This window comes from Podarcis filfolensis, assembly GCF_964270895.1.
Source record: "Podarcis filfolensis genome assembly, chromosome: 8".
Classification (NCBI taxonomy): domain Eukaryota; kingdom Metazoa; phylum Chordata; class Lepidosauria; order Squamata; family Lacertidae; genus Podarcis; species Podarcis filfolensis.
The window spans coordinates 1,312,255-1,339,195 of NC_139611.1; the positions used below are offsets into that span (position 1 = coordinate 1,312,255).

Consider the following 26,941-nt stretch of genomic DNA (forward strand, 5'->3'; position numbering starts at 1 on the left):
GGGTGCTCTTTTTATTATTACTTCACACATTCTGGAGCTTAGACTGCAAGAAAAATTCTGCCTGGCAGAAGAATGAGGGAAACTCAAGAGCTCTAAAAAATGAGGGAGCTGATCTTCTACCTCTTACCTGGCACCGCAGCTGGCGCAAGCTGGAGGACCACGAGGCCACCTGAACAGCATCTGATTAGACACCAAGGGCAGAACGCAAGCCCATGGCTGGCTCTATCAAGACCAAGCCAAAAGCTGGTGGACGAAGGATAGGGGGCGTCAGGGAAGAGCTCATGGCCTACCTGGTTGCAGGTGTTAATATCCACACCATTCCTCAAGTGGTCCAGAGCCTTGTCCAAGTTTCCAGATCGTGCCGCCCGTAAGAAGCTGGTCGCAGCATCAGCCTTGGAAAGAGAAGAGGCATTGTTAGTGGGTGTATTGGGCTAACCTGCAATAGCTGAAGTGCAGCTCTCGCTGAAGTGGTTAAGCAGCATCTGGGATTCCGATTGCAGATGGGGGCTCACCTGATTGCTCCTCCATAAACAAATCCTTGCACACAGAAAGTTAGCGTCTCAGGGAGTAGGACTTGGTGCCAGCCAGCACCCAGGGAAGGCGAGGCCAAACCCTTCTAAGTCTAACCAGCATTTTGACTGAGGGAAGAACACTGTTAAAAGAAGCACAGACCTGCAGCCCAATATGGCAAATGCGCGTACAGTGGTACCTCGGGTTAAGTACTTAATTCGTTCCAGAGGTCCGTACTTAACCTGAAACTGTTCTTAACCTGAAGCACCACTTTAGCTAATGGGGCCTCCTGCTGCTGCCGCGCCACCGGAACACGATTTCTGTTCTCATCCTGAAGCAAAGTTCTTAACCTTAAGCACTATTTCTGGGTTAGCAGAGTCTGTAACCTGAAGCGTATGTAACCTGAAGCGTATGTAACCTGAAGCGTATGTAACCCGAGGTACCACTGCACCAAGTTTTCCCCTCCCCCTCCGTAACACGTGGCACCACTCACTGTATGTCTTGATATCACTAAGCAGCAAGTTTCCCTGCCCCACACCACTAAAACACACATTTTTACAAAGTAATTTCTCCAAATATAATGCACTTTTCTATGCTATTTACACTTACCCTACAATATTTATTTTTATTTCTTTATTAAATTTGTATACTGACCTATTCCTGTAGATCTCAAAGATAGGCATCTTTACACGCATTCCTTGTCTGGAGAACTGCACTGAGGACATTCAGAAAAGTACAAATGCTAAAGAACAGCTGTGCTTCAGTTTGCATATTGTTTCACAGAGTGTGGATTTGGTAGGTTTACTACCATTAAATGTAAACTGAATCTAATTTCTCCATTTTCAGCAGAAGCGTTGCATATCTTATGATACGAAGCTCCCCTGTGGAGGTCAGGGGCTTCCCTTCAAAACAAGCAGGGGGAACCTTGAGTCCTCCAGACGTCGTTGAACTACAGCTCCCCTCATCCACTGGCCAGGCTCGCCGGGGATGCTTGGAGGGCTCCCCCCTCCTGCTTCAGAGTATCCAATTAGAATTAAAACAAAACAGGTTGGGGTTTTTTGTATTTAGTTTTTGGCAAATTTTTAAGTTTTAACATTTTATTAAAAAAAACCCAACAGATGCCTTAAACAAAAACATTAAATGCTGATGAAACTGAAGGCAATATTGCAACTGATCACTGTGCTTTTACATCTCAGAGGGATTTCTCCCCTTCCAAAGCTCCTAAATCCAACAACATCCACAATGCCAGCCTAAGTATTCCTAACTCAGAAATACATAGGGAGATAGATGCTGCCTTGTGCCAGGTCCACCAAAGGACCGCCTGAGACTGTATGGCCACAATGACCAGCTAAGCAGAGAAGGAGCTGAACGTCCTGATTTGGGGTGAGCATTGGGAGCTCTCATCTTAGGCTGACACAGCAAGAGCAGACCGTGGGCTGATTTTGCACTCACAATGCAGTCAACAAATGGCATGCTGTAGCAGAGCTACCAATTGCCTTGTCTTAAGTGGGACAGCCCCACTTTCTTTGGAGGTGCCTTGGACTCTGCCTGTGTCCCAGGGCACCCCGATTACAGCCCTACCTGGAAATGCTGGGGATCCAATGAGGAACCTTCTGTGTGCAATGCAAGTTCTCTACCGCTGAACTACAGCCTTTCCACAGATGCATTTGCCTTTTTTTTTTTTTTGCTTTTTTAGCATTTAGATCCCACACTACCTATATTCTGCACAGAACAGCTCACAAAAAAGGGTAAATAGAAAAGTTAGCATGTAAGTTCATGAACATGACCAGATCTTTTTTCCAAAAAATGAAAAACAAACATAACATTGGTACATTCTTATAAACAAGATATGATAACCAAATCTCACATTGTTTAAATTACCGTATTTTTTGCACCATAACACTCACTTTTTTCCTCCTAGAAAGTAAGGGGAAATGTCTGTGCGTGTTATGGAGCGAATGCCTGCGGGTGGCGGGGGGATCTGCTGCAGTCGTGAGCAGAGGATCCATGGTTCCCCTTCCTTTCCTCCTCCGTGGTTACAAAGCATGGATCCACATGGATCCTCAGGATTTTTGCATTGGGCTACTCCAAACTCACCGTCAGATCACATGTCTGTGGCCACAGCATGAACCACAAAAATCATATATCCACTATTTCGTTTCGAATATTTTTTTTCTTGTTTTCCTCGTCTACAAACTACGTGCGTGTTATGGTCTGGTGCGTGTTATAGAGCGAAAAATACGGTAAGTTTTAGTGATGTGTCTGTTCCGTAATTCTCACCTCTTTCAGAAACATCGCATTCAGCCTGCCTACAGCTTTCCCCAGGTGTTCACAGGTAGAGGCATCATAGCTGACTACAGCAAACCCTCCAAAGTTCAGCCAAGAAAGATTGGGACGTGGGCCTCTTGCCTCCTTCCCCAAGCCCAGTAAGAGCTTGCCCAGCTTTGGGAAGGAGGAAGGAGGACTCCAGCGTGCTGCCAGAGCCTCGTGCCTCCTTTCCCAGTGGGTGGTTTTTTTTAAAAAAAACTTAATAGATTTTCAGCTCAAACCATAGATCTGGCTGATGAGTCAGACCATTGATCCATCTATCTCATCGCTGCCTACACTGACAGGCAGCAGCTCTCCAGGCTCGCAGGCAGGCAGGCAGTTGGTTTGTTTGTTGGAGCCCTTGGCAAACATGAAAGCTGTACAATATGCTTATGTGCAAACCCTTTGGTTTTCTTTAAGTGGATGTAAAAGATGGCCTGAGAGAGGCCTCATGGTTGATCTTTGTTTTACAGTATGCTTGCCCCCCCCCCGCCCCCGCACTTCAGACACCTGCTAAGTCAGTTTGTCCAGAGACAGCAGCAGGACAAAAGGAAATAGCACCTGCACAGCCTGGGCAGCAAAGCATCTCTGAGGTCGCCTCCAGACTATCAGTACTTTGCTGGAGGTATTCAACCACATGCTGGGAAATTGAGGTTTGTGCAATTCAAAGGGGAATAAAGTGCTCTGTCACAACAAATCCACTTTTTAAAACAAACAAACAAACGGACTCTTTGCTGTTAGAAAACTGACAAGGAAATGCACTGATAAGTGTGGAATTAATGAATGGTTAAGAGGAAGATGTGCAACCCCAGCACAGGCAAAAAGGGACAAAAGCTTGCTGTCCTATGTATGCCCCACAACAAATCAGAAAAAATGCTCAGGACACAGACAAAACTGGACACGGACGTTATGCAAGCGAGTCATGCCCCATAAGCAGAGGTCATCCAGAGGAGCTCCAGAGCCACTTTCAGCTTTCTTCAAAGGGAAACAGTGTCCTTCTCGGACCCAGGAGGGGCAGACCCCACAGACTAGAGCAGCAGCCTGCATTTAGCACTGAAAACGGATGTGGGTCCCTTCTCTGCTGCTTAGCTTGACCCTACCCAAATTTGAACTCTTGCATAAGCCTTTGGGAATGGAAACCCCCCTCCCCCCCTTACACTTCTCAAAATGAAAGTAGAGCAGGCAGGTGTCCGAGCAGATGAGATAACCAAGATGCTCTGGCTATAATTAACTGCACACTTCCTATGTGGGACCCTGGCCCAGAGAAGGAGGCCTCTCGAGTCCAGGAGAGGGGAGAGGCAAAAGAGAGCTGGCACCACAGGGAGGAGAGAGATTTGTGAATGGAGGCAGGCTTTGTGCAAAGGCCCTAGAAAGCCACAGCTCAGTGGGAAGAGCACACGGCTGTTGCGTGAACATCATCCCAGGTTTCAATCCCTGGCGTCTCCAGGTGGGCTGGGAAAGGACCGCCCCCCCCCCCCGATTACTCAGTTATAGAGATGGGTGGACCAATGGTCTGGCTCTCTTTAAGACAGCTTCCTCCATGCCTAAAAGCTAAGTAGGGGCTGCTGACTCTGCATGCAGAAAGACCACCTTCCATTCTGCCTGTCAGTGCAGATAAATATTGAGCTAGATGAAAGAACAGCCTGACTCTGTATGAGACAGAGCCTTATGACCCCATGGTATTTCATGCCAGGACTGGTCCCCCTGGTCTTGAATGGCGGACAATTCCATCCCTGCCATTGGTCAGGGTGAGGCAGCCACCTCAGGCAGCAGGTGCTTGGAGAGGAGGGCAGCCAAGTGATGGAGGACTAAGGGCAAGATGTTGGAGGGCAGAGGTGTTTGTGCCATGCAGCCTGCCCTGCACTAGCCTGCTAGCCTACATTACAATGAAGGACGCTGTCCTGTTGTCAGAAGATAAGATGAGCCCTCTGGATCAGGCCAATGGCCCACGTCACCCAGCATTCTCTTCTCCCAATGGCCAACCAAATGCCTATGGGAAGCCTGAGAGCACAGCCACTGTGCGTAGTAGCCATGGAAAGCCTGATCCTCCAAGAATTTGTCTACTCTTCTTTTAAGGCCATCTCTATTTCCCATGGGAGTGAAGCCCACAATTCTGCTTGCCCATCCACTTTTTCCAAACCAGACGTCACCTCTGCCATGTCTCCTGTTAGGGCTCATCCGTGCTTCTGCTTGTCCTGTGCTTTCTAGGCATGAGTCCAACCATTTTTGCCTTTGCCGCGCCACTTTTCCCCAAAAACCTGCTCTTTAGCGCTCTTTAGTCATGGGATGGCACCATCGTCTGCTTCACCTCAGGTAACGAAACATCTTGGGCCATTGCTGGCAGAGACTGTACCCTAAAGGGTTTCTGCTGGTGGCAACATAACCAAGAGGGTTGGGCAGAAGAACTGTCTCCTTGCCACTGCTTGAAAGGGTGGAAATAACTCCACCCATTTTTGCACAGTGAAATATGCAAAGATAGGGTAGACTCTTCCTGGAATGTAGCCAGGGGCCACAAAACGGAGGCGGTAAGTAGAGGGCACTTGTTGTTGTTGTTTAGTCGTTTAGTTGTGTCCGACTCTTCGTGACCCCATGGACCAGAGCATGCCAGGCACTTCTGTCTTCCACTGTCTCCCGCAGTTTGGTCAGACTCATGTTTGTAGCCTTGAGCACACTGTCCAACCATCTCGTCCTCTGTCGTCCCCTTCTCCTTGTGCCCTCCATCTTTCCCAACATCAGGGTCTTTTCCAGGGAGTCTTCTCTTCTCATGAGGTGGCCAAAGGATTGGAGCCTCAGCTTCAGGATCTGTCCTTCCAGTGAGCACTCAGGGCTGATTTCCTTAAGGATGGATATGTTTGATCTCCTTGCAGTCCATGGGACTCCCAAGAGTCTCCTCCAGCACCATAATTCAAAAGCATCAATTCTTCGGCGATCAGCCTTCTTTCTGGTCCAGTTCTCACTTCTGTACATCACTACTGGGAAAACCATAGCTTTAACAATACGGACCTTTGTTGGCAAGGTGATGTCTCTGCTTTTTAAGATGCTGTCTAGGTTTGTCATTGCTTTTCTCCCAAGAAGCAGGCATTTTTTAATTTCGTGTAGTCACCATCTGCAGTGATCATGGAGCCCAAGAAAGTAAAATCTCTCACTGCCTCCATTTCTTCCCCTTCTATTCGACAGGAGGTGATGGGCCCAGTAGCCATGATCTTGGGTTTTTTGATGTTGAGCTTCAGACCATATTTTGCGCTCTCCTCTTTCACCCTCATTAAAAGGTTCTTTAATTCCTCCTCACTTTCTGCCATTAAGGTTGTGTCATCTGCATATCTGAGGTTGTTGATATTTCTTCCGGCAATCTTAATTCCGGCTTGGGATTCATCCAGCCCAGCCTTTCGCATGATGAATTCTGCATATAAGTTAAATAAGCAGGGAGACAATATACAGCTTTGCCGTAATCCTTTCCCAACTTTGAACCAATCAGTTGTTCCATATCCAGTTCTAACTGTAGCTTCTTGTCCCACATAGAGATTTCTCAGGAGACAGATGAGGTGATCAGGCACTCCCATTTCTTTAAGAACTTGCCATAGTTTGCTGTGGTCGACACAGTCAAAGGCTTTTGCATAGTCAATGAAGCAGAAGTAGATGTCTTTCTGGAACTCTCTAGCTTTCTCCATAATCCAGGGCATATTGGCAATTTGGTCTCTGGTTCCTCTGCCCCTTCGAAATCCAGCTTGCACTTCTGGGAGTTCTCGGTCCACATACTGCTTAAGCCTGCCTTGTAGAATTTTAAGCATAACCTTGTTAGCATGTGAAATGAGTGCAATTGTGAGGTAGTTGGAGCATTCTTTGGCACTGCCCTTCTTTGGGATTGGGATGTAGACTGATTGGGATTGGGATGTAGACTTCTCGAATCCTCTGGCCACTGCTGAGTTTTCCAAACTTGCTGGCATATTGAGTGTAGCACAGCATCATCTTTTAAAATTTTAAATAGTTCAGCTGGAATATCATCACTTCCACTGGCCTTGTTATTAGCAGTGCTTTCTAAGGCCCATTTGACTTCACTCTCCAGGATGTCTGGCTCAAGGTCAGCAACCACACTACCAGGGGTATAATTCCTCTGTGTATTCTTGCCACCTCTTCTTGATGTCTTCTGCTTCTGTTAAGTCCTTTCCACTTTTGTCCTTTATTATGGTAATCTTTGTACGAAATGTTCCTTTCATATCTCCAATTTTCTTGAACAGATCTCTGGTTTTTCCCATTCTATTGTTTTCCTCTATTTCTTTGCATTGCTCGTTTAAGAAGGCCTTCTTGTCTCTCCTTGCTATTTTTTGGAAATCTGCATTCAATTTCCTGTATCTTTCACTATCTCCCTCACATTTTGCTTGCCTTCTCTCCCCCGCTATTTGTAAGGCCTCGTTGGACAGCCACTTTGCTTTCTTGCATTTCCTTTTCATTGGGATGGTTTCCGTTGCTGCCTCCTGTATAATGTTACGAGCCTCCATCCATAGTTCTTCAGACACTCTGTCCAGCAAATCTAAATCCTTAAACCTGTTCCTCACTTCCACTGTGTATTCATAAGGGATTTGATTTAGATTGTATCTTACCGGCCCAGTGGTTTTTCCTACTTTCTTCAGTTTAAGCTTGAATTTTGCTATAAGAAGCTGATGATCTGAGCCACAGTCAGCTCCAGGTCATGTTTTTGCTGACTGTATAGAGCTTCTCCATCTTTGGCTGCAGAGAGTATAATCAATCTGATTTTGATGCTGCCCATCTGGTGATGTTCATGTGTAGGGTCGTTTCTTGTGTTGTTGGAAAAGCGTGTTTGTGATGACCAGCTTGTTCTCTTGGCAGAACTCTATTAGCCTTTGCCCTGCTTCGTTTTGAACTCCAAGGCCAAACTTGCCAGTTGTTCCTTTTATCTCTTGATTCCCTACTTTAGCATTCCAATCCCCTATAATGAGAAGAACATCCTTCTTCTTTGGTGTCATTTCTATAAGGTGTTGTAAGTCTTCATAGAATTGGTCAATTTCAGTTTCTTCAGCACCAATAGTTGGTGCATAAACTTGGATTACTGTGATGTTAAAAGGTCTGCCATGGATTCGTATTGAGATCATTATATCATTTTTGAGATTGAATCCCAGTACAGCTTTCGCCACTCTTTTGTTGACTATGAGGGCCACTCCATTTCTTTTACGGGATTCTTGCCCACAGTAGTAGATATGATGGTCATCCGAACTGAATTCACCCATTCCCGTCCATTTTAGTTCACTGATGCCCAGGATGTCAATATTTATTCTTGCCATCTCATTTTTGACCACATCCAACTTACCCAGGTTCATGGTTCTTACATTCCAGGTTCCTATGCAATATTTTTCTTTACAGCATTGGACTTTCCTTTCGCTTCCAGGCATATCTGCAACTGAGCAACCTTTCGGCTTTGGCCCAGCTGCTTCATCAGCTCTGAATCGACTTGTACTTGTCCTCCGCTTTTCCTCAGTAGCATGTTGGACGCCTTCCAACCTGAGGGGCTCATCTTCCAGCGTCATAACTTTTATATGCCTGTTGTCTTTGTCCATGGAGTTTTCTTAGCAGGGATACTGGAATGGCTTGCTGGTTCCTGCTCCAGGTGGATCACATTTGGTCAAAACTCTCCACCTTGACCTGTCCATCTTGGGTGGCCCTGCATGGCATAGTTCATAGCTTCTCTGAGTTATTCAAGCCCCTTTGCCACGGCAAGGCAGTGATCCATGAAGGGGTACTAGATCCATTCTAAAGTGACAATCAAAGCTCTCTCAGCTTTGGGTACTAGCCCTAACTTTGCGGTGGAAAGCCCACTTTGCAAACAGAAGGTTCCATGTTCAACTCTTGGTATCTCCAGGTAAAAGGGTCAGGAAGCAGGTGATGACAGCAAGCTGCTGTACACTGAGCCAGATTCCTGTTTTGGTTAGCTCACTATGGTCTACATGAGGTTTGGCTATCCTGCAGCCCTCCAGATGTTGCTAGACTACAGCTTCCAATTCCTTGACCAGTGGCCAAGCTAGATGGGGCTGAACGGAGTTTGAGTCCAGCAACATTTAGAAGGCCACAGGGCAGCTCCCCATAATCCACACTGGCTGGCAGCAGTTTTCCGGGGTTTCAGAGAAGAATCTTCCCCAGCCTGGCCTGGAGATGCCGGGGTTGTATCAGGGACCTTCTGCAGGCCAATCTGATGCTCTGCTACTGAGCTCCATTCCTTCTCCTAAGAAGGGAAGGAACTCTGCCTGAATCCTTGGAGAGATGCAGCCATTCAGAATAGACAACACTGGACCAAATCAATGGCAGCCAGTCTGTTGCCCTCCAGCAGCTCCTGGACTCCCATCATCCTTGACCATGGGCTTCTGCCTGAGGCTGATGGGAGCTGGAGTTCAGCAACATCTGGGGAACATCATGTCTTGCTATCCCTGCAGCACATGGACAAATAGAGGGACCGGCTTCCCATATTCCTAAAAAGCAACAACCTCTAAGGCCAGCAGAAGGCATTTGGGTGCATGTGGCAGAAAATCCAAATGGCAGCCTCACCACTGCCAATTAGCATTTGGCACAAACCAATCCAGCCTCTTTGGGTCATTCATAAAATGGCCCTTTCATGTTCCAGAATGACGTGTCCAGATCCCTTCCCTCCTCTGTTTTATTCCACTGGTACCTGGTCAACCACTATTACTATTTTGAGTATTTAGGAGAAATGGTGCTAGCCTGCAGACCAGGGGTAAGGAACCTTTTGCAGCCAAAGGGCCACATTCTCTTCCAGGCAATCTTCTGGAGGCCACATGCCAGTGTTGGGCAAGCCAGAGGCAAACATGGGTACAGCAACAAATTAAAACATTACTTTTGTACAGTAGGATAGCTTATACACCCCTCCCCCACCCCACCCCCTTTGAGGCAAGCCAGAGTTGACAACAAGCAATCCAGGAGGGTGAGAAGCAAAGCCTGAGGATGGTGTGGCCTGGGAAGAGAGGCCGTGGCCGGGAGGGGGATCTGGTCTGAAGAAGGTCCCCAGGAGTCTGAAGGGGCACAGGACTTCCCTGGTATCTGAGGTTTTCCGTCCTGATGCACACCCTTCCAGCACAGAAATACAGGCAGTTGCCATATACAAAGTCAGACAGTCAGTCAATCTAGCTCTGTATTGGCTACACTGACTGGCAGGGACTCTCTAAAGCTTCAGACAGTCTCTCCTAGCTTTCCCTGGAGATACCAGGGATTGAACCAGGGACCTTCTGCATGCAAAGCAGATGCTCTACCTCTGAGCTATAGCCCTTAGTTTCTCCCCACCACCACCACCACACATGCGCATCAAAATCGTCTCTTTGAGCTTCAGCTGCTCTTTACGAAGTGCAGGAGGGTCCCCTGCAAATCAGGTGGGAGGGTGCTTGGGTAGTGAGTGATCCTTGGGCCATTATAAGTACCCAAGAGAAGGCCTCTGATGCCAGCATCTGTGAGATTCTGGCAGGTGTGCCACCCTGATATTGTTCTGGCATCACGAAGCCCCACAATGGCAAATGTGGGAGAAGGCCTTCTGCAAGTGAATGGTCTACCTCTTACAGGCCTATGGGATGCATCCATCTCCGGGCCCTCAAACATTTTGGCTGGCCTCGACTGAAGCCATTGCTTGTGGGTCAACGATGACCACTCCATCCTGCTCTTCATCCAAGTCCTCTGGCACCTGCAAAGGACTCAGGAGAAGACAGCAACCAGGCTCTCCCTTCGCTTCAGATTCTTTCAGAAGTGGCAGGAATCTCTCCAGCTGCTTCTGAGTATCTCCAAAGGCTGTGGCGTAAAGAGAAAGGCGGAGGTGTGGGGAGAGAGAGCTTGGTCCCACCTGCACCTATCAGAATATGCTAGAGTCCTTGGCGGAAGGCAGTCTCTGGCCCTAGGAGGAGCAGCATCCCAATTTCCCTTTATTTCACTAGTTTTTCCAGCTCCAAGTTCTCCACATTTCTGCATCAGTTTGCAATTTTAAAAAAAAGATTCTTCATGAAAATTCACCAGCATTTTAATATATATATATATTACTGTTACACAATTTGTATATACCACTTTGTATATATGCATCGTATGCATAATTGTATGCAATTTTGTCTAACAAAATTTGCAAACAAATTTTTCTACCACAATGCATTTTTTGTATATTAGTCTTACTAATATATGCATTTACATGCACACTTTCATGTATGTAAGTATGCATCGCGGTACACATTATTTGTCTGGGGAACTGCATTGCAAACTGCCGAAGTGTGTGTTTTGGTTTGTGATTTGTTTCAGGAAGCTGAAGTTTCCATGTAAATCACACACCTCTCCTGCCCTCAAGTTCTCTGCAATGCACAGAGGAGGGGGTGTCCCTTACTTTGCGCTGGGCAACTACAGGGGTAGGATGGCTTGCAGTCCAGCCATCTGAAGGCAAACACACAGATTGCATGCCATCGCTGAGGCTTACTGGAACAGCTGCAACCAAGGAACACTGGCCCTTCCATGCAGAGTAGTGAGTGTGGCCCCACAAAGGGTGACTGCGAGAGAGAGAGATGGTGGAAAGAGGACCAGGGAAAAGTGAAATAAAGCCATTAGCTCACTCAACTTGGACAGAGGAGGACATCAGTTTGCTTGTTTTTCCCGTGCAGAAATGGATTTAGGAGCTTGTCTAAGAGAAGTCTTGTGTGCCCTTCTGCTTGCTCAGTTTTTTATCTGCTGGAGGACAAGACTCTGCAGCTGCCACCACCCTCTGGCCTGAACTTTACATGTTGTCCTAAGGTCCAAACAACTAGGCAGAGCCAAAAGGAAATTTCTCACTCCAGAGGCCTGTAAGGCAACTCAGAAATGGGGAAAGGGTGGCTTGGTATGTCAGCTGGGGGGGGGGGGGAGAGAGAGATGGACTCTCCCCTTCTGTGTGAGCTTTCCCCTGCCCTCGAGAGACACATAAATAAGTACATGTGAAGCAACATGCAAACTGAACTTTGACGGCTGAAATGCAACCCCACCTCCACCCCTCAGTTCTGACAGGCAGGCAATTTCCAGAGCAAGAGAAGCAGGGCGGGGGGGGGGTGAAAGCAGAGGGACAGGAGGCTTTGTGCGAAGGAAAAGCACATTTTATACTCACAGCACTGCCTGGCCCAGACTTCCCTTGCCGTGCTGCCATAGCCCAGCGCTTGAGCCGAAACCTGAGCCCAGCTTCAATCTCTCCCTCTCTCGCTCTTCCTCCCTTAGCTATTCCCCACCTTTGGGTGAGCCGGAAAGTTGCGTTGCATCCTGTCTAAAAATATAGGCTGCCTTCCTCCTGCCTCTGTGGCCGCTGCAGGGTGAGCCAGATGCTAATGGAAGATGTTCCGCTTCTCCTTCTTCTTCTTGCCATCATTATGTCAGGCAGGGATATTTAATAGCTGCCTGCCTCTCAGCAACAAGCGGCTGCTGGCTGCCAACCCATTGGCGGCGGCGGTGGGGGGGGGGTGTCAGCAGAGATGCAGGTGCCAGGGCCTCAGGGGGAATGCCGGTCAGCAGGCAGGGGAATCAATGGGTGGCAAGCTTGCCACAAGCAAAACAGAGCCAGGCCAAGGCATTCTGGTGCCTAAAGCAGGGGCAGGCAAGGGGCTCAGCTCTTGTCCAGGGGAGACTCTCCTGCACAAACAGGGATGGGCAAACTCGGTCAATTTTGGCTTCTCCCAACTCATTTTCCCGATTTCTTCAGTGTAGTTCCCCACATTTACACATCAGTTTTTGATCCATTTATTCTTTAAGTTTCTGCTTAGAGTTTTTCCTAATGTACACATTTTTGCAAGCATTCCCCCCCTAATATAATGTGTTTTTAATGTCCTTAAAATATGCATTTGTAGGCAATACTCCCCTCACCCCCAAACACTACTGGGTCAAGCTGGTACTAACTTATACAGCTCAAGACTAGGTTACTTGAGATTTATCCCTTTTATCCCCAGTAGATCACTGTGGTCTGAGAAAAAGCTTCTCCTGCAAGTTCCGAAGATCCCACAAGCGGTTATTCTGCAGTAACTCAGAGCAGGGCTTTTAGTGTTGCTGCTCATGTTCTGTGGAACAGCATTCCTGTCCAGATGTGACAGGAACCCACAAACTGCACTTTCCAGCTGAAGACGTTTTTCTTCCAACAGACTGTCTCACCTTGACTCTCTGCCACAGCTGTCAGTTCTGTACTGTTTTTAAGTTTATCTGCCATTATTTCCTGTGCTGTTTTAAACTGTTTTGGGGCTGATTTTATTGTATTTTTATATTGCCATGAAATGTATGTACAAGGAGATAACAACAACAACAACACTTGCCTGCGAGGGCTCCAGTTGGAGAACAGCCTTGACCAAAGGTGTCCTGGGCTTTGAAGACACTCGAACTCAGGATGCAAGGGAGAAACATGCCAAGAGGAAGGCACGCTTGATCCGCACCGTGATCAACTCCCCCCGGAAACTAATGTCCCCACTGTGGAAGGACGTGTGGATCCAGAATTGGCCTCCACAGTCACTTAGGGCCTCATTGTTAAAACCGTGTTCATGGAAGACAATCTTACTCGGCTACGAGTGATCGCCAAAGAAAGAAAGAGAGAAAGAGAGAAAGAGAGAAAGAGAGAAAGAGAGAAAGAGAGAAAGAGAGAAAGAAAGAAAGAAAGAAAGAAAGAAAGAAAGAAAGAAAGGTTTTTAATTTAACTGCCATTATTTCCTGTGCTGTTTTAAACTGCTTTTGGGCTGATTTTATTGTATTTTGTACATTGGCATGAAATGTACGTACAATGAGATCATCATCATCATCATCATCATCATCATCTTTGTATGCATTGTATGCTCCTTTCCTCCAAGCTCCAGGTGGCATACATGTTTCTCGCACTCCCTTGTTTTCTCCTCACAACAGCCCTGTGAGGTAGGTTAGTCTGAGAGGCAGTGAATGGCCCAGGGACATCCAGTGAGCACAACTGGAGGAGGGATTTGGCCAAGAATCGCCCAAAAACTAGCCCAATGTTCAAATCTCACCACTATGCCACATGGGCTTTCTCGCTGTCTCTGTTCCTCTCCACTGCACAGGCTTGGCAAACTCTTGCATCACTGGGGTCCAGAAGAGTATTTTGGAGAGGAGGGACCATAAGCAGAAACTTCCAGACAGAGTCTGTAGAACTGGGATGGCGCCTGCTCCATTATTCCACAGACCTGGGGCTTGCAGTGTGGAAAGGGAAGCCACCCAGAGGTTGGTGGGCCACAACACCGATCCCCCTTGACCCCTGGCTATGCTGACTGGGGCTGGGGGGAAGGGGATCCCAGCATCACCTGGTGGCATGACAGCTGCTGCCCCTGCCGTGTGGGGTGCTTGTGTGCACACAGACATGCGCATCAACATCCCAGGCATGTAGGTGAAGAACATCGTAAGAGGAAGAGCCCACATCACAATTCCAGAGCATGTTGCAGCCTGGCAAAAAGCACAGGAAAGGACAGGCAGCAGGGCCAGTGTGCCCTGGGAGAAAGGGTGTGGCCAGAGGAGAGTCTCAGGAGCTGGAGAGGGAGGCCCAGTTGCCCTATTCCGTCTGCAGAGCTGAGGTTCCCCACCCGTGAGCTACAGCATCTGTCTCAGTCCAGGGTCTGTTCCAGTCTAAGCTGGAGATGCAAGAGCATATTAAGGAAGAGCAAATGACCTTGCCATGGCCTTTAGTGATGGACTCTGCAAGGAGAGGGCACTCCAGGGATCCAGTAATGGAAGCAATTTGGCATCTGGATCTCTGGACTGCACTGCAGGATTTAGAAAACAACACTCTCTGGGTTTGCATCAGTGCCAACCTTGACTTTTAAAGCGGGATTTTAAAAATGGTCCCGTGGGTGGCAAAGGTGCTGGGGGAGCCTGGAGAAAGCCGGAGGGTTCAGGGTAGAGACCCAGCATTACCCGCCACAGCATGCCAGCATTTGTCAACCTGGTGCACCGCAACTCCCATCAGCTCTTTTATGGGGTGATGGGAGTTGTAGTCCAAAACTCCTGCAGGTGCTGGGTGGGCAAAGGCTGCCTTAAGGCTTGTTCCTTCAGCAGACCAGCAGCAGGGCTTGTAGCACAGAGGCAGCAGCCTTCTAAACTCACTTCAAGTGAAAGCAGGCACCACAAGTGAAATATCAAGCAAGGGGAGGCAGATATGGGCTGCAGACTGGAAATCTGACAGGGGATGACAGCGTTCCTCACCCTGGTCCTCCCCACCCTGATGGCCTGAACTATGTTTTAGACCAAGGGGAGGAAAGAACAAAACACATAAAGAATCAGGGCTTCTAAGTCACCCTTTAAGTAACCCCAGCTGCATCCCAAGGTCCTTGGAATGGAACAGCAAGAAATAATAAAATAAAATAAAATAAAATAAAATAAATAAAATAAAATAAAATAAAATAAAATAAAATAAAATAAAATAAAATAAAATAAAATAAAATAAAATAAAATAAAATAAAATAAAATAAAATAAAATAAAATAAAATAAAATAAAATAAAATAATAAAATAAAATAAAATAAAATAAAATAAAAACCACAACACCTCTGTGCATCAAATGCTGCAAAGTGCAATGGCCATAGCAGGGCAGCTCAGGCTGCTTTCCCAGAGAGATGCCATCACCCAGCAGTTCCACCCAACTCCACATAATTCTGCACTGGACTGATAAGGAAAGGTTCTAGAGAATTCCACCTTTCATGAAGCAGACAAATTTATCAGCTACAAAACGTCTAGTGCTGTACTCAGCATGTGTGTCAAGTTGCCGGTTTTTGGACTGCATCAAAGAGCAGGCGCTCAGCACAGACCCATTGAGTTCAAAGGCCAGAAACTCCAAAGAGGCATCTGGCTGGATGCTGGGCAAGACGGCTGCATCCAGAAGGGCTCTTCTTAAGTTCTTTACCCCAAGCTCTTCTGAATGGTGCCTGGTGCAAAAGACATACACCCAGAATGAAAGAATCCTGAGCGCCAAATTGTGGTTTGAGTAACCAGAAGCTGAGATCACAGCCCTACTGTACAAAAATCCAGTCTAAAATAAAGCTAGAAGTCAGAACAACCCACTTCCAGAGCAAAGCCAATTCCTGCCGCCTGTTCTGGCGAAATGCACAGCTTCTCATGCGTGTCCCAAGAGACAACAGCCATCTTCCCATCAGGAAGTTGCCTGACTCCTAACTTAGCCCACCCAAGAGCAGAGAACAGTGTCTTATTCAGAGTCGGACCATTTCCCCACTGAGCTCAGTACTGCCTATACTGGCTGGCAGTGGCTCTCCAGGTTTTACGCAGGGAGTCTTTTGCAGCTGGACCAGGAGATGCGGAGACTAAACCTGCTGGGACCTTCTGCATGCAAAGCAGATGCTCCCCCTGAGCTAAGGCTCTTCCAGCCTCAATGCCGCTCTCTGCTCACAATTAGCCCATGGATCTAGCCTGGAACCAGCCGCTTCCTTTCGTCTGCAGGCTCAGAAGTGCATCCTGATGTGGGCTCTTATGTCTTAGCACCAAGCGATCTTCCTCAAACCAAGAAAACTCAACACTTCCACCTAATGGCAAAATGGCGCCTCTACAGTCAAGACCCCTCAAGCACCAGTGTGGCTTGGCGCATTGCTAAGTGTCATCTCATCCCTGGCCAAGATTTCACGGCTGCCTGCTCTGCAGGTCTTTTCCTTGAGTCTCGTGCTGTTCTTTCCCCCTCGCCCCAGCTTCCAAAATCGGAATTACTCCACAAGTATCCATCAGTTGCTGCTGTTTTATTTCTTGCCAGCAGAATTAAGAAATGAACCTGATGTTAGATTAGACACAGGCATTTGACTGAAGATCCCTCTAATGCACTTAGCTGTTTTCACAAAGCAGGAGAAGCAAACGTAAAGAGAGAGACAGGAAAACAGGAGGATAGATCCCTGGTGGAGACCCTGCCCCAAGGACCTTATAGTTTAAAGCAAGAAGGAACAGCAACAAGGGATGAATGCAAGCAGAGGCAGCCAAGCATCCTTAGGTTTTTGTTAATCTTCAAAGCCATAATGGGAATTGTTCATTAACTCTTCATGGCTATGAACTGCTAAAGCTGCCTGAAACTGAATCTGACCCTGGGACCCTCCAGCCTCCACCAACATGGTGCCCTGAGGATGCTTGGGTGACAAGTCCCATCAGTGCCAGCCAGCAGTTCTGTGTGCACTTGCACGGGAGTAAGCCCCACTGAAGACAGGGAGATAGTTGGAAGTACAACAGCAGGGACCGTTCAGTTTGTGTGACTTATGGGGTTAATTCTGTTGCTGGTGTGGCTGGAAGCAGACTTTGACTGGCTGGAGATTTTAGTCTGTTGGGAGTTAGCAGTTTCTCCCTGGATTGTGTCTGCTTTATTCCAGCTACTTTGCTAACAGAGACTAATGTCTGGAGACACATGCCTAGGATTGCAGCATTTGCTGCTACATTGCATCCACTCCATACAGTGGTACCTCAGGTTAAGAACTTAACTCATTCCGGAGGTCCGTTCTTAACCTGAAACTGTTCTTAACCTGAAGCACCACTTTAGCTAATAGGGCCTCCCGCTGCTGCCACGTCGCTGCTGCGCGATTTCTGTTCTCATTCTGAAGCAAAATTCTTAACCCGAGGTACTATTTCTGGGTTAGCGGAGTCTGTAACCTGAAGCGTCTGTAACCTGAAGCGTCTGTAACCTGAAGCGTCTGTAACCCAAGGTACCACTGTAGTTAATAACAGTCTTATGTAAACTGCTTGGTGAGATCCACCTGAAAAGCAGTATATAAATATGGTAAATAAATAATAACAAATCACACCAAGCAGGGGAGGGACATTTAGGAACACAGGAGGAGGCTGTCTTATACTGGATCAGACCACTGGTCTATCTAGCTCAGTATTGTCTGAGCAGCAGTGCTTCTTTTAGGCAGGTGACACTCTGAGCCCCACCTGGAGATGCCAGGGACTGATCCCGGGACCTTCTGAATGGAAGGCAGAGGCTCTGCAGCTGAGACAGGGCCAGGGCTATTTATCCAGAAAAAGAGGTGCCAGAACTCACCAGGAACACCTCCCTTGATGGCGCCCACCAGAGAGGGGCTGGAACCTCTAGCGAGTTCTAGGCTCGTGACTCTAGTGAGCCCTGGATATGGCCCTTCCCTGGCAGTGTGATTCTTTTCCTGGAGGGCGTCAACGGCTGCTATTGCTTTGTCCCATCTCCACTGCTGGAGGCAGGATGCCTCTGGGCACCAGTTGCTGGGAATCACAAGCAGGGAAAGGCCCTGCCTGCCTCACCCTCCATAAAGGAGTCTAACCCTCCTTGAAAGCCATCCACGTGGATGGCCATCATCCTCAGCTTGGCTGGATCAGCCCAATGGTCCATCTAGCGCAGCATCCTCTTCTCAGAATGGCCAGCCAGATGCCCAGGGAAAGTCCCAAAGGGCTTTCCCCACATGTGCTCAGAGGCAGATCACGTTCAACAGGAGAGAGAGAAGCCACCATGGTTGGAAGCCACTGCCACCCTTCATTAAAAGAATTCATGTGTCTGCCGATTGCCACAGGCAACACACACATGCATGCACACACAGTTAAAAACGTGTGTGCGAGAGACTGTCACACATGACGTTCTACATCAGTCTCGTCCCCTGCAGATGTTTTGGATGAGCGGAAGCTGTAGTCCAAAACATCAGGAGGACCCAAGGCTGGTGAATGCTTGCCTGTTTCCTGCACAGACGAGCCTCTTGTGTTGGCTTTGCAATACGTGAAGTGCCTCTTGTTTCCAACAAAGCTGAAAGAGAGCAGCCAACAGAGCTTTCTCCCAACCTCCTGGCTTCCCTTCTGCCATCCCCTCTGCCAGCTGAAACCTTCATATAGCTCCTTCTGACCAACCATCTTGATCTCCCACTTTTAGCAAATTTGATGGTGGGAAAAGGAGTTTTGAACGAGCCAGGCAGCTACTGGCAAGGAGGCCTGTTTCCAGAAACACAAAACTCCTTTGCTGCAATTTGATACAAATGCTGAAGCTGCTCGGGCAGCAAAGTGGGGGGAACTTAGCTTTAGAAAGAGCCAGCCTCCGAGAGTAAGGCTCCATGACAGCTGGGGTCACTAAGGACAGTCTCACCGTGGTGCATCCAAGGATGGCCCCTGACCGCCTGCCCCAGGGGCTGGCACCAAAGTCACAGCCACCGTTCTGTGCGCAGGAGCACACTTGTGAGGCCCCTCAGATGGACTGGGTGAGCTGGTGCAGAGGCTCAGAATGTTCCGTTGCTCACAGAATCTAGCAGCTTGCAGTCCAACTTTTGTGAGGCGAGGGAAAGTGGTCCATTTGGCTGGGAATTAAAACCTCACACAATGGGAAGCTGAGGAACTAGGGAGAAGTCTCAGAATGTAGGGAACCTAAGGAGTCTGAGAGGAAGTACACAGAGCAGGAAGAACTGGAAAAGAGAAGCCTGAAGGGAGGGTGCTTGGAAGACAGGGGAAAGGGCACCAAAGCAAGAAAATCAAAGAAGAAACCTCACAGCACAAACTCAGGAAGGAGCTTTAATTTATTTATTGTCTTTTTACCCCATCTTTTCTCCACAGAGTTCAATGTGTTGCATATGTCTTGTGTCTTCATCCCCACATTTTATCCTCACAACAATCATATGAGGAAGGCTAGGCTGAGAAAGTGTGACTGGCCCAAGGCCCCCTTGTGAATTTCGGGTGGCTGAGGGAGGATTCGAATCTTGGTCTCTCAGGTCCTAGTCCAACACTCTGACCCAGCCTTTCTCAACCTTAGGTTCCCAGACATTGTTGGACTACAACTCCCATGATCCACAGCCAGCAGCGGCAGCAATCAGGGATGATGTGAGTGCTAGTCCAACAACATCTGGGAACGGAAGGCTGAGCAAGGCTCCTCTAACCGCTTCACAACACAAGCTTCTTATGCCCTGGTTGGGGCAGGGGGCGTCTTAAGAGACAAGGCACTTCAAGGAAGTTGGGGCAAAGCAGGCAGTGGCCCAGAAAGCAGGCATGCAAAGGAGCTTGGGAGTCAGGGAACTGAAGAAAGGAGGAACCAAAGGGAAAGGAGGGGTGGGGGGAGGTGTCTGCGGAATCTGTGTATCGGGCCCAGGGAAAGGAGGGGCTCTGAATAATTAGCAGGAAATATGTAGGCAAGGGAAGAAGAAGAAGAAGAAGAAGAAGAAGAAGAAGAAGAAGAAGAAGAAGAAGAAGAAGGAGGAGAAGAAGGAGAAGAAGGAGAAGAAGGAGAAGAAGAGTGCCAGTCCAAAACATCTGGAAAGTACAAGGTTAGAGAAGGCTGGTAACGTTAATCAGTCTTCAGCACCGTGCAGAAGTGTGTGCAGGAGCCGCCCTCACACCCAAAAGCTCCTAGAACTTTGATAAGGAGTTCTTGCTCACTAATCTCTGAGCAACAAACCTGACATGGGTGGCACTTTCCAAATAGCAAGGTAAGGAGATGCTCCAGAAGGCCACAGCAACCTGGGCCAATAGCCGGATCCCAGAAAATGGGGCCCCTCCTGCAGGAGGTAAGGCAGCCATGGCTCTCCCTGCCTTTGCCCCCAGTCAGCCTAGTCATCCAACCCTCCTCTCCGCGCTTCAGGCATAAACCGGGAGACAGGATGGGCTACAAGGGGAGGCAGGGGGCAGGCAGCACAGAGGAACAATATTGGAACATAGCAAGGTGCCTTTTATGAGTCAGACCCTTCATCCATCTAGCTCTATAGTGCCTGCACTGACTGGCAGCAGCTCTCTGGGGTTTCAAGCAGGGTTCTCTCTGAGCCCTACCTGGAGATGCTGCTGGGGATTCAACCTGGGGCCTTCAGCAGGTACTGCAAGCGCTCAGATTTGGTGCGAGACCACTTTCTCTGCTCCTCTGTAGAAGAGGCTGCCTGCTACATCTCTGCATGATCCTGCTGCATTGGGCAGAAGGAAGCACCCTGCTCTGACCAGTGTAAAGATGCTGCAGAATTACATACCCTCAACTGAGTCTGACTGACGCATCTCTGAATAAGTTTTGACTTGGACTTGCACCTGCTTTCTCCCAACAGTGACTCATGCAGAAGGCCGCTTTTCTGGAGGCAGGCAATTTTGATGCACTCTGCAAGCAAAGCTTTTGGGGTGCCAGCCTCTCACAAAATCCTCCATTGCTGATTTAGTGGTGCAGCCACCAGGGATCTGTAGTGTTGCTTTCCCAGCTTATGATGGACTTACAAAATTTTGAAAGCACAAAGTATGACCAAAATATTAGAAAAGGGGACAATGCGTTGCAATAAGGGCCATACAATAACCTGCAAAACAAATCAATCAAGAGAGCAGCAAAAATATACCCCCAATAGACTGCAAAATGCCCTGGAGCAAGCTTAGAGGCAGTTTTAGCAGTCATGCCCCCTGACCCTGGATTTTTAGCACCACCAGCAAACAGAGGAAGAAGCCACAACACAGACTGAAATGGGTGGGGCTGAGAACCTCCGCAACAGACACACACACACACACACACACACACACACACACACACACAGGGAACCCATTTCAGAAGCCATTCCCTCCAGCTTCCCAGCAAAAGTCTGCTAACAGAGCATTAATTCTACCAATCTGTTCCCTCTCAGCTTTTTTAGCCGGGTGGAAGCAAGACAAGTTCACACCTGCTTGGCCTAGACATTCTGGACGAAGAAGGCTCAGAGCAGAGAACTGTCTGCTGCGATCTATCCAAGCCCAAAGAGAGAACTCTGGCAAGGCAGCAAACCAACGAGAAGGATTCAGCAAGAGCAAAGAGGAGGCATCTTTCCTGCAGCCAGTTCCTGCCAGCTCAGCATATCCAGGCTGGTGGCCGGGCAGCAAGGCTTTCAAAGCACCAGCCCTGGGTCTTGCCTTCAAGGAGGTTTGCCAGCTACTCTGGAGAGTGTGGTTTTGAATGCAAGAAATGCAGGGAGTCCCTAATTCTCTCTCTCTCTCTCTCAGCTCATCCAGACTTCCTTTAGTGCCGCGTGTTGAGGCACAGGTCCGTGCTTTAAAGTTCTGTGTCTGACCGTGGTGATTTGGTTTGGTTTTTTGTACCAGCGCTCCTCTCAGAAAAACCGGCATTTTACTGTTGAATCGGCACAAATGGCAATTGGGTTTTCTGCTGTTTGTTCCGATCAATGGTAAAACACAAGTTTTGCCAGGGGCAGCACCAGGACCCAAAACAGCAACCATCACTCAGACACAGAGCAGATTGCACCCAAACCTGTCTACAGCAGCTAGCAAAAGAAGTGCAGAAACAGGCAGCCGGTGTTGTAGGTTTCTGTTGCATTTCAAAAGCCTGCAAAACCTGTGTGACCATTAGCAATAGTGGTGCCTTGTATACCAAGGCAAGCCAGGCTCCTTCCAAAAAGCCTGCGGACACCTCTCTCTTGAGTGTGGGTGATGCTGTTTTGGCTACATTAGAGTCCACCCTCAGAAAATCAGTTTGCTACTATAAGGAGGTACCTCCAGCCAGTCCTTTTTTTCCTGGGGGTACTCAAGGGTACACCGTACTGGCCCCTATCCCTCCCCCCAAATGTTAGAAGTGTGGCACTTCCTGCAACAACTGCATGGTGAATACTGGCACCTTCTTTTCTTTTCTTTGAAAAAGCACTGCTGCCTGCCTGCCTCTGGGTCAGGGGTCAGCAAACTTTTTCAGCAGGGGCCGCTCCACTGTCCCTCAGACTTTGTGGGGGGCCAAACTACATTTTGAAAAATAATAATGAACGAATTCCTATGCCCCACAAATAACCCAGAGATGCATTTTAAATAAAAGCACACATTCTACTCATGTAAAAACACGCTGATTCCCAGACCATCTGTGGGACAGATTTAGAAGGCGATTGGGCCGGATCCAGCCCCTGGGCCTTAGTTTGCCTACCCAGGCTGTAAGTCAAGTCTAGGATTGAAAGGACACCCAAGCAAAATCTGCTGTACCAATACTTACTCTGCACTGGCTCCATTGCCATATGGAACCCGACATCGCCGCTGCTTGCTCCAGGAAAGCAAGTGGATCCCCCCAATGCTTTCAGGCTGCACACTCAAAGGATGGGGCTCACTGCTGAACTTTCTTCAGCCACACAGAAGCTCCACACCAGGAGTGGCAGATAGAAGGAGTGGCAGATAGAAGTTGAGATGGGGCACACCATAATCGGCAGGCACAGAGATGCTGCAGCGCCTGCTGCAGGGGAGGCCCCCCTTCTGGGACTGTGAGATTATACAGAAGGCAGGACAACAGAGCTCATGAACTTTGCCTTATCACAGAACACAGTCCATCTCACGGCTTGGGATGATTTCGTTGTAGCCATTAAATAAAGCATCACTGGCAGATGTAGCAAGGAGACCAAGCAGATAATAAGCCTTGGCATTGACGTAGCGTTGTTTTAATTTTAAAAATGTTACACCTCATCCTTTGTCACCTTGCTCTAAGGTAGCTTCCCACATTCCTAGCCTAATGTAGAGTGCATTCCTAGTGGGCAGAGCAATTTGCATACATTAGCCCAGTAATCTTCACAACAGCCCTGCAAATAGGCTATTGCTTTTATTGTTGTCACTGTGTCGTCTTCTTCTTCTTCTTCTTCTTCTTCTTCTTCTTCTTCTTCTTCTTCTTCTTCTTCTTCTTCTTCTTCTTCCCTGCCCATCTGACTGGGTTGCCCCAGCCACTTGTTAGTTGCTTGTTACCTACAAGGTCCCTGTCATTGTCTGCATTGTAAATCAGGGAAGGGTTGTAGCTCAGGTGTAGAGCACCTGCTGTGCATGCAGAAGGTCCAAATGGCAACATTTCCAGGGGGTGGGGGTGAGAGAGACTCTTGCTTAAAAACCTCAGCCGGCCACTGTAGACAACACTGCGCTAGATGGACTAGTGATCTGGCTCAGTCTATGGCAGCTTCCTGAGTTTCTAAACTAGTTGCCCCAAGCTCAGACTGCATCGCTCTTACAAGCCACTCTGGAGTTCCTGCAGCAATAACTTTCAGCACTTTGGAACTAAACTAAGTTTTTCTGTCTGAGCAACTTTTTCTGAATGCTGTATAGATATGGCTATGAATCTGACCTTTGGGGAGTTTGTAAGTAAACCATTTTTAACTTACCAAACACGTGATCTTTTTCTATGCTAGGGAAGAGGGAAACTTTGGAACTCATATTTTAAAGGTCTAATAGTCAATATTGCCACTCTGCATATTTTGTGATTTAAAATCTCTGCTGGGCTTTTCTCACCCAAGAGTAGTTGGCCCAAACCTGGATCTTGGCATCCAGGGAATTCTCCTTTCTATATATCTCTTTTATGTCCTTTGTATCAACGTATTTGCTCTAATGAATCAGCTTCCATGGAAAAGCTCTGAGTAGTCTGGGGAGCTCCAGAACTGTGAGTCACATTTATTTCAACATGGCAGTAATGGGAGAGTTTCCTGAGGGACTGTGTCCCATACTGATCAGTGGGAAGCAGCAAAGAAATTCCACCCCAGAGGCAGAAGCACTTTCCAGACTGCAGCTCAAGTCCCTTAGCCTTATAAAGAAACTGGCAGCATATATATATATTCCATGGAGAGTAGAAGCCTTGCTAATTTTCAGTATCTTGAATGCACCTCTGCAATTCTCAATAGAAATCTGCATTCTAGGATTTACAGCATCGTCACAGACACAAAGGTATCTTCGCCTTCAAGTCTTGCACTGTTTTCACTCATTCTTAAGAATGATTTAATGGATGTTATGTCTCCTTGCGTGGGGAAGGAGACTGACAAAGATTATAAAATAAAGATGAGATAGAGGCCCTTGGACAGCTCAGGCCAAAGCATGACTAATCTTCAAGCTTTCGTCAGGTCACCTCCGCTGGCCTTTCACTGTCCAAAAGGCTTCTCTCCACTGGTTTTGCTTACTTGTTTGCACTTCCCGCTTTGCCAAGGGAAAGAGCCCCAAAGCATAGAAAGGGCAGGAAGGGAGAGCAGACAAGAGCCATTTAAAAAGGGGAATATAAAACAGCAGCACAGAGTTGAATAGCAGATCCGGGGGCCACAGAGAACTCAAACAGGATTTAATTCCAGTCTGCATGTTTAAGTGAACCAACTAGATTCACATTTCCTGGTCTAATATGCAGGTCGGAATGCAGTTTTCCTAATTTTGCCGTACAATGTGTAAAAAAATGTGTAATGATACAGAAGCTAGAAGGAACAGACTTAGGAATGAATACCTCTGAAACTGGCAAAGACAGGAAATAGATTGATTATTTGTCCTTAGTAAGTAAGGACAAGGAGTTTGCACTGCACACAGTATTTGCTTGCCTGAAATGTTCTGCAACCTTCCTGAAGACTCCTGGAATTCCACCCACATTTACTTTCTTTTCATACAACAATTCCAAGAGCTACCAGGAAAGCTACAAAGACCAAACCTCCAGCTATCTGCCCTCAAGAAATCAAAATGGCAAAAAGAGGCACAGCTCTGGTATGACGAGGGAGAGAAAAGCTTCTTTCTCCCTGTCCACCTTCTCAACCCCAGGAAGATGTTTCTCCACTTCCTTCTGAGTGCAAAATTAGACATTATACAAAAGATGCATGAAGATTCTCCTGCCACAAAGGGACACAGATTAGTGGTCCTCAGAGGACCTCTGCTCCCCCCTTTGCTCCCTGCTGGTGGTCCTCCTCTTTACATGGGGAAAGGGAAGGGCCGCTTGTGCAATTTATAAGTTGAAGGGTCTGATAATGCTGGGAATTCGGATACAGACCTAGCTGGGTGGCAGGGTTGTGCTTCCAGAGGACCTGTTCACTGAGCATTTAACCCTGATTTGCTTGCAGGAAGATTAGAGGACTTTATGTCAAAACAGGTTCTATCCCACCCTTCCCATCATTTCCCCATCACTTTCCTTATTGCAAAAAACCCCTGATTTTTGGAGGAAGTCATAGAATCTGAGAGCTGGAAGGGACCCCGAGAGGCATCTAGTGCAGCCCCCTGCAATGCAGGCATTTCAGCTAAAGCATCCCTGACAGGTGACCATCCAAGCTCTGCTTAAAAACCTCCCAAGGGAGACCATTCCACTGTTGAATAGCTATTACTGTCAGAAAGTTCTTCCTGATGTTTAGCTGGAATCTCCTTTCTTGTAACTTGAAGCCATTGGTTCGAGTCCTACAAGCATGCTCCCACTTCCACGTGACAGTCCTTGAGATATTTGAAGATAGCTATCATGTCTCCTCTCAGTCTCCTCTTTCCCAGGCTAAACATACCCAGCTCCTTCAACCATTCCTCATAAGACTTAGTTTCCAGACCCCTGATCATCTTGGTTGCCCTCCTCTGCACACATTCCAGCTTGCCAACATCCTTCTTAAATTGTGGTACCCAGAATCAGACACAGTACTCCAGGTGTGGTCTGACCAAGGCAGAATAGAGTGGTACAATTACCACAATGGGGTTTGTTGTTCAAGAGTGCAAAATTAGCAATAACTGCATAACCTGAACTTCGCAGTATGTGATGGAATCCCACCCAAAAATAACACCAGCCTGGAAGTGCCCAGAAGAATCTATGTAATATTTTGGCCTTGACAGTAAGGCCACAAAACTTAACAGCTCACAACAGCTTCACTCTGGTCCCATGTAAGTCCCTTGTAGCCAAGCGCTATAGCTCAGTGGTAGAGCATCTCCTCCACATGCAGAAGCTCCTGGGTTCAATCCCTTTCATCTGCAGGTGAAACCCTGGAGTGCAGATAATACTGAGTTACAAGGGCCAGCGCTCTGCCTTCTCATAAAGAGAGTTGCTATGATTTTAAAGGAAAAGCAGCTGTGGGAGTTGCCCCTTCTTTCAATGAGGGTGGAGTGCTGGAGCACTTAACCCTCTCACTCCCTATTATTTTCTTCACTCACAATGGCTTGTCCTGGACTGCCACGGTCCTGCATCTTACCCCTTCAAGCTAGGAAACGAGGATTTTTGAGGGATTCGTTCATTTGTTAGTTCGTTCATTCATTCATTCATTCATTTATCTATCCATCCCTCCATCCATCCTCACATCTATATCCCACCTTTCCTCAATTGACTTGTAAGTGGCATCTATGACTCTCTCCTTTCCCATTTTATCCTTACAAAACCCTGTAAAGCAAATTAGGCTGAGAGAGAGTGACTGGCCCAAAGTCACCCTACTAACCTTCATGGCTGGGCAAGGATTTGAATCCAGGCCTCCCAGGTCCCAATCCAAGAC

The 26,941-nt window shown here is 47.7% G+C and overlaps 1 protein-coding gene across 25 annotated transcripts in view; it reads right to left on the minus strand.

The window, feature by feature from the left end:
• Window positions 1–26,941, minus strand: part of ANK1 (ankyrin 1) — a 178,441-nt gene that overhangs the window by 100,112 nt on the left and 51,388 nt on the right. For 16 of the 25 annotated variants that reach the window (XR_014551793.1, XR_014551794.1, XM_083629244.1 and 13 more), the window contains exon 2: window positions 291–392. Coding sequence is in view for 22 of the 25 variants with exons in the window: in XM_083629244.1 (XP_083485370.1) it covers window positions 291–392 (102 nt within the window). In the remaining 3 variants the exon portion in view is untranslated. Of the gene's footprint in view, window positions 1–290; window positions 393–11,938; window positions 12,205–22,710; window positions 22,970–26,941 lie in introns of those variants that run through there. The other 9 variants (XR_014551795.1, XM_083629239.1, XM_083629233.1 and 6 more) reach the window with 4 other exon arrangements.